This window comes from Labrus bergylta, chromosome 22 (assembly GCF_963930695.1).
Source record: "Labrus bergylta chromosome 22, fLabBer1.1, whole genome shotgun sequence".
Taxonomy (NCBI): domain Eukaryota; kingdom Metazoa; phylum Chordata; class Actinopteri; order Labriformes; family Labridae; genus Labrus; species Labrus bergylta.
In genome coordinates, this window is record NC_089216.1 from 5,634,120 (window position 1) to 5,642,280 (window position 8,161).

An 8,161-nucleotide genomic window follows, 5' to 3' on the forward strand; every position below is an offset into this window, starting at 1 on the left:
ATACTGGAATAAATAAATAAAAGACTGAATAAATAATTAAATGCGTGAATAAAAAAATTAAAACTGGTAAATAAATGGGACATAAATAATTAAATGTTAAATTAAATTAATGTAGAAATAAATAAATGTGGAAATAAATAAATGTAGAAATAAATTAATGTAGAAATAAATAAATGTGGAAATAAATAAATGTAGAAATAAATTAATGTAGAAATAAATAAATGTGGAAATAAATAAATGTGGAAATAAATAAATGTAGAAATAATTTAATGTAGAAATAAATAAATGTGGAAATAAATACATGTAGAAATAAATAAATGTGGAAATAAATAAATGTAGAAATAAATAAATGTGGAAATAAATAAATGTAGAAATAAATTTAAGACATTTAATTATTTAGGTCCCATTTATTTACCAGTTTTTATTTATCTATTCACGCATTTATTTATTGATTCTTTTATTTATTTATTCCAGTATTTATTTATACATTTATTTATTTATACTTCTGTCAGATCTCGTCCTCCATATTTTTCCAGGAACTGTTTTGTGGATGCTTTTTTTTGCAATGCAGTGATGGCATGCCAGTGACCCCATACTCTGCGTCATCAAACTTTTGCTGTGGGCAGAATATGGTGTTCAGGAAATGCATCGCTTCAGTTCTAGCTGCAGAGGGCGGTCTTGCATTTCTGCACAAAGAAGGACAGCACCTGCATGGATGTCCCCAGCTCAGACCTGTGGGGTGGTGCAGCTGGGACAGGTTATCTTAGGCCTGGCACACGCAAAAAAAAAAAAAAAAACCTGAAGTGATTTTGAAAATGGGAGAGCGCCCACACATGATGACAAATCATGACAGATTTAAACAGTTCTGTTGTTATAGCGTGTTGAGAGTAACAAGATGACCAACTCAGCACACCACACACTAACCGATTCATTCACCAACAAACATGATGGGCAAGCTAAATGTGGCTATCTGTTAGCTGGTACATCCATTACAGTAAACACTTTGGTCCAACTCCTTTCCTTGTCCAGTCCCCTCCTCCGGATCTGCGGCGAATTTTAAAGTAACTTTCGATCTTCTTCTTCTGCTCTCCGTCCACGCTTGCACACTCGAAGAAGACGAGGAATTCGTAGAGACCCTCCATTTCGTAAACACTTGACTTTTGTTTTAAATAAACTGGGAGTGATTATGATAGGAGCCTACAAGCAGCGGCGGGGTGACAGCGCTCGAGCTGGACTACAAGTGAGACGTCACAATCTTTCCTTCCTTCCTAACTTCCTTCCTTCCTTCTTCGTCACCTGTTTGTTTTTTTTTGTTTAAATGTTTCAGTGACAATATAAACAATCTCTTTGACAAGCTCGGTCACGGCAAAAAATCTTTTATTTCTAAGACTAGAACCACCCAGATGAACACTGGGACAAACTATCCCTCTTATGAGGTTGTCATTTTATTTGACGGTTAATAACTTGTTGTGAAAATAAGTTGTAAAAGTTAAGTGTTTCTTCAGGCCCCTTTCGCCTTTCTTTATTACAAACTCTTTATGGTGTCCTTATAATCCCCCTTTAAACAAGTTGGTCTCCTGTGAGATTCCTTGAATGGCCACCAGAGGGCGCGACGACTCAGGAGTTAGAGCTCGAGCCTTGCATGGCGTTGTTTTCAGTGTGTTTCTTGTTGAATAGGTCATCTTTAACTATCATGGTTAGACAAATACATACGTTTACACTTCAATCAGCTTATTCGTTTAATTTTATTTACAGACAGTTGCAATTTTTCATTTTAAAAACAAACAACAAACAAACCTGTAAAGCTTACATTATGAGTAAATCATCTATTTAGCCTACATAAAACTGAAAAATGTAATCAAGACAAAAACAAAATATGCTGTACATGAAAATCTTAACCCAAATTTGACAGAACAAAACAAACATGTTTAAAAAAGGGCTTTTTCATGTCCCACTGAAAACATCTCCATGACCCACTTTTGGGTCCAGACCCACCAGTTGAGAATCACTTGCTTTAGATGATGTAACCACCACCAAATTTTAACAAAAAAAAAAGTCAAATATTTTGTCATTGTGAGAAGCAAACAGTATAGGCATGCTGAAAGAGTCACACTTTGACACAAGAAACCTTAACTACTTTAACAAGAAGCTTTCTTGATTCTGAATGAGCGGATAGATTGAAAAGTTGTATAGCTGTAGTGTAGCTAATAATAAGTAATAAGCCATATTAATTTCATAAATCCTTGTTATTTGTTATATAACCACTCTTTTAACTGCAACAACAGAGAGCGTTATAGTTGCTTAAGGAAAATCCAGCAGAAATGTAAAGGGATTAGGTTGGGTGTTTACTTTAAAGCACAGATAAAATTAAACGTCTCAGTATCAGCCTTTTTGACCCAATTTCCACTTTTGTTCATGGCTGCAGCATAGTAACATCTGTCACACTCTCCGTCTGAGTGAGCCCAATTCTCGTAGGTGACCAGATTGTCATTGAGCCAGAACCACAGATCCATAACACAGGTGTAGCGCAGTCCCAGCCAAACATGGTCGGTTGAGGCATTTTTGGCTCTGGCTTCAACCCATCTCTGCTGGTTAAGGTCGGTGATGGAGACCAAGTCACGGTGGTTCTCTCTGCAGTAATTGACAGCGTCCAGCCACGTCATTACTTCGTTGATCAGGATCACTTTGTCTGTCGTGGAAAAAAAGAAATGACAGCACAAACGCAAATGTTGAAAACGCTGTTTGCCATTGTTGAAAACCAACAGATATCCTCAGAATCTATCGTTATATGTTCAAAAGTTAGTGAACGGGACAGGAAAAATGTCACTTTAGATCACGCCTCTTTGAGCAAACGTTACAGAGCAATTTCGATCGGTGAGTTTTGACGCCCACCGACGGTCTCTGAGTGCAACTGCCCTGTCGTAAAACACTCATAGTGAAGTGACATAGCCAGCTTGGCACCGGACTTGCAGCTTACTGTATCCTGCAACGTGTAAAATCATGTCCAATATTTACTCTAGGCTAGCTTCTTGCTCAGAGGTACTCTATTTTTTTTCTCCTCTCAACTTCATCCGCCGTCACCCTTTTCAATTTGTTAGCCTCGGCCATTGTTTCAAACAGAACAGAGACGGGCTAACTGGCAGTTTTTCTAAGTTAATGCTGGTGTGTGAACTAGTGTCGTAAAGCCCAATGCACACTTTTATGCCAAAGTGACACAGTGATGTAAACAGGAAATGGGGTCGCCCTGTGGACATGGGACTGACACCATTCTCCCTGTTGAAAGTTATTTTTCTATTAGACCGACTCTGAAACTTCTATTTCAAGTTCGAAAAATGACACATTGTTGCTTTAACGCAAAACAGTCGCTTAAAGCTCCCGTGAGGAATGTTTGGTTTACGTTAATTTTGGCGCCCCCCTGTGGACAAACTCCTATTTGTTTGTTGAACTTGTGCTATTCATCTGTAAGCAGCATTCTCTGATTAAAACTCAGTCTTCCTTTTGATGTCTTTTAAAAGTCAAATGTATCTCTCAATGATGAATTTTTTGCCGTGTAAAAACTAAACATAGTCTGTTTTGGCACTTAACCCCACCGTGGCCACATGCATGGAAAATCACAATATGTAAATAACTAATCTTTTTTGCTTTCATGTGTACCATAGAGGCCTCAATATTCACTCCAGTTCATTTTAATAGCACTTTGTGATGTCTGCTCTTGAAAGGTGTTATAAATAAACTTCACTTAATTACTTACTTACTAAAAATCCTCACAGGAGCTCTGGGTTCATGTAGGTGTGACATGGAGTTTAAGGTATTCCCATGTTTTATGTTTTGGTCTAACTGATATTCGATTAACTATACTCAATAAATTAACTTGTTAATCTGATGACATTTAAGTCTACTTGCCTGATAACACACTTTGTTTGTAAATTCGTCTGACTCTCCTTAAATATTCAAAGACTGGTGTTCTTTTTATTGTATGTGATAGAATTGCTTCCAAGGTTTCTAATGGTTTTTATTGACTTCCCTCAGCAATTAAGTCAAATTCTCGTATTATAATATCTACATTATATTTCTAAAACATTCTCTGTCAAAGGTGCTCTACCTAATAAACCTCACCAAAACATGTATAAACTAGAAATATAAATACTGCAGATTCTGGTGGATCTTTTGACTGATTCACTGCTTGGAGAAAACAATCGAGGCCGACCTTTGCTAAACGTACCATCATAGCAGACGAAGGGTTTTTTTTCATCACAGGCAGCAGAGTCCCATTTTCCTTCTCCCTTTAACACAGTTGCACATTCCTTGTTGACTCCATCCTTCAGCAAACCCAGATTCCAGTGTCGGAAAGATGAGTTGCTCCCATCCGACCAATTCCAGGTGTCTCTGAACAGGCCGATCCAACTTTTAGGACTGCAATGGCTTTTAGAGTAGTCAGCTAAATGAGCTAGTTGATCTAGTCCACTGACCAGGTCTGCGTATTTGTCTCTGCAGTAATTCTGAGCCTGTGTCCAGTTCATCGACTCTTTGATGCAATTGAAGCTTTTTGGGGGTTCCTCCGTTCCTGTAGATGTTCATAGGAAACATATATTTTACCACATTTCCTAACTTAACACACAAACCATAATTTCAGATACATGAGTATTACTTGACTCTGGGTTCAGATGTTGCCTTAATTAAAGTATAGTGTAAAATAATGTATGTATAACTTTCTTACCATTGAAGCATATAAATTTATTGTTTTTATCACAGGTGGCATCGTTTAATCTTTTATTATGAATCTGCACACAGTTCTGAGGAGAGTTTCCAGGATGTGGCTCATAACCAGAAAAGTGAGCATTAAGTTCACTTAACGCCACCCCTTGCGTCCCTGGCAAAGACCAGTGCCACCTCCTGTTGGCTTGTCCTGGGTTGCTCTGAAGCCCGATCCACGCTTCCCGTGTATTCACAATCTCACGGAGTCTCTTCATGTCTGTCATGTCAGACACTGTAGCCAGGTCTGTGTATTTCTCTCTGCAATATCTCTGAGCTTCATCCCAGGTCTTTGCCTCTTCAATGAGGTGGTACTCAATGTGGTGACAAGTGACGAGGAAACACTGACCTGAAACAAGAAAAGTAACACTCAGCACGTCATATTGTGACAACTTGGGGCCACTTAGCAGAGTGTGGATGCCAGCTGTGGTTTCTTTCTCTATGCCAGCTGTGTTATGAGTCCAGATCAAGAAAGAATGTGCAACATGTTACTCATTAATACGGCAGAAATCAAGTATGTAAATGTATCTGTGAGTCTTGAGTGAGTATCGCCGGCTGCCGTGTTTATATCATGTTTACATGGAGCGGACGGTCAACTCCTCCCCTTGTGTATAAAAGCTGTTTAAGTCAAGGACTAGAGAGAAGAAGAACAAACTGATCATTTGGATGTTACATAAGCGTTTTTAGATCACGCTCATTCTGTGTTCATTTGTATGCAATGTGAAGCTACACGCTAACTAAAGTGTGCTAACATTAGCCTGCTAACACAACAATGCAGGACACAGGCGACTGCGGCTCGAACAGAGGATACGTTTGTCTGCTTCAGTGTAGCAGAGGTGTCTGTTTTTGGTTTCATGCTGGTGCTCGAGGGCGACATCTACTGGATCAAAAAGTCGCACAGTCTTCCTTTAAGTTTAAGTGACTTTTGAGAGAGTTTTTGAAACTTAACCTACATGCAGCAGTAAAAGTAGCAGAACTATAAAGCAGGTGAAATGATCACTTACCCATCACAGTGAGCAGAAATAAACTGCTCTGCATCTTCGGCCTGATTGTTGAAACTGATTATTAAGGCTGCTGTGAACACAAACACAGGTATAGAAAAAAAAAACTGCACCAGTCCCTCCTGAATGCAAAGTTCAGTGCAATGAGGAAGATACATGTATGCAAAACATAGCCAAATCATAGACTTTATACAAACCTCTTCTCAAGTCTCCAAAAGTCGAAACACATTTTCTGCTTTACACACATTTTGTAATTCAAAATGGCACTTTTTAAATGCACTGAACACGGTTCTCTGCATAAGACACAACAATCTGACATAAAGTCACATGTTTGCCATCTCAAAACACTGCCATTCAAAATGACACTACATGAGCAAATTGGCCAATATATGTGCCACCTGGCCAAACACCTGAATGGTTACAGTTTTTTCCAATTGCTAAAACACAATTTTGCCCACTAGGCTGGTTTTATCAAAATACTTCACAAAACCACACACACCCAAACTTCAAAATACCTCATATATCCTGCAAAATGAAGCACTCCAACCAAAACTACATATAGCATTATCAAATCAAACTTTTGCACCAAATGGCACACACTTCATTCATATTACCAGATTTTTGTCTAACCAACTACACACTGTTGGGCATAATGAAAAGCACTCTTATCTTTAGCACGCTTTGCCATAATACTAAAATAGTTCGAATTGTAGAAAATTCTTCAGATTGTTCACATGCACAGAAATATTTGCAGATACACAAACATGCTGTTGAAACATTTATTTTTTATTTTTCACCAAACAAGTCGGTGCTACTTATACCAGTACAGTAAAACGGCTCAAGTTGGGCTCGCATTGTCAGCCCATGATGACATGATCAGCTAAGGTTGCTCTGATTTCATTTTTCATCATTCTGACTACTTTTGCCATGAACTCCTCTACCAGCTCTACCCCTACCTCTCACTCTTCCTCTACCAGCTCTGCCCCTACCTCTCACTCTTCCTCTACCAGCTCTGCCCCTACCTCTCACTCTTCCTCTACCAGCTCTACCCCTACCTCTCACTCTTCCTCTACCAGCTCTGCCCCTACCTCTCACTCTTCCTCTACCAGCTCTGCCCCTACCTCTCACTCTTCCTCTACCAGCTCTGCCCCTACCTCTCACTCTTCCTCTACCAGCTCTGCCCCTACCTCTCACTCTTCCTCTACCAGCTCTGCCCCTACCTCTCACTCTTCCTCCCCCTCTCAAATGAAATGGCAAACATGTGACTTTATGTCAGATTGTTGTGTTTTATGCAGAGAACCGTGTTCAGTGCATTTAAAAAGTGCTATTTTGAATTGCAAAATGTGTGTAAAGCAGACAATGTGTTTAGACTTTAAGAGACTTTAGAAGAGGTTTTGCTCTCTGTGTGTCATTTTAAATAATTGTGCTATGCATGTCATTTTAGTGTGTTAGCAATTGGAAAAGACTGCAATAAAAGTCCTGGGGATATAGTGTACCTTAAAAAAGATGAAATCTGTCATAGCTCTGGCACAGTGTCATCACAAGCTGAACATCGTAAAGTCACCTTAGCAACGGTGGAATTTGTAGAAAGCAAACTCATTATAGTCATTTGTAAGGTAGAAATAGAATTGAACGTTTCATAAAGAGAAGTATTAATACATTATTTGAATTCTGGTGAATTCAAAAGTAATTCACAAAAATATCTGAAGGAGACTTTACACACTGTAAATAATGTAAATACTGTATAGAAATAAAAATTTCAACATCAATCTAAACTTCACAAACTAAAAAGCAAACACAAAATGAACTTGCAGAAAACACAACAAAGTTCAAACTCACTTCGTCTGATGTTTCTCTCTGACGTCTCTCCTCGATGTGCTGATGTGGGCTGCTCTCAATGGAACTAAAACCTCAGTGTCAGGGTTCAAATATTTCACTGCAAAAGTTTCAGCCTTCGTCACTGTCAGAGGGATGCATGGACATATACGGAGAAGGCTACATCACTTTTCTAAAGAGGTGATTTGAATAATTCCAGAGAAAACAAATAGATGGACGTCAGACTGCTGGCTGTCCAACAAGCGTCCTCCAGAAAGCCGCTGCTTATGTTGGGAAATGAATGCAAAACATATTTTCTCGTCAAAACTTTGAGCTATTTCTTGAAGATTTGGGGGTTCAGCTTGTGTCCACTAACAGCGTTGTATTGCTCATCCAAACATTTAGTGTTGCTACTAGGTTCTGAAAATGTTCAATTGGCAGCTCCGCTGTGTCGTTAAAGCGGGGTACACACTACGAGATAATCAGGACGATTTAGGGTCTGATTCCCGCCTTCGGACCAAAGTCAGCAAAAACCAGATTATCTGATATGTGTGTGTGTGTGTGTGTGTGTCTGTGTGTCTGTGTGTGTGTGT

At 38.9% G+C, this 8,161-nt stretch overlaps 1 protein-coding gene across 4 annotated transcripts; it reads right to left on the minus strand.

The window, feature by feature from the left end:
* Positions 1 to 1,726: 1,726 nt before the first annotated feature.
* Positions 1,727 to 7,722, minus strand: LOC109999470 (macrophage mannose receptor 1-like). 4 transcript variants are annotated; one of them, XM_029281332.2, is made up of 6 exons: positions 7,593 to 7,701; positions 7,250 to 7,317; positions 5,757 to 5,823; positions 4,718 to 5,101; positions 4,223 to 4,564; positions 1,727 to 2,689 (listed from the first exon to the last, which is right to left on the minus strand). In XM_029281332.2, exons 3-6 carry the CDS (start codon positions 5,788 to 5,790, stop codon positions 2,346 to 2,348), a joined length of 1,104 nt encoding a protein of 367 aa, XP_029137165.2. In that variant the 5' UTR covers positions 5,791 to 5,823; positions 7,250 to 7,317; positions 7,593 to 7,701; the 3' UTR covers positions 1,727 to 2,345. The 4 variants fall into 4 exon arrangements, with proteins under 4 accessions (XP_029137165.2, XP_029137163.2, XP_020510180.2 ...); XM_029281330.2 differs by having other exon boundaries at positions 5,757 to 5,826; XM_020654524.3 differs by lacking the exon at positions 7,250 to 7,317 and having other exon boundaries at positions 5,757 to 5,826; positions 7,593 to 7,722.
* Positions 7,723 to 8,161: the final 439 nt, after the last annotated feature.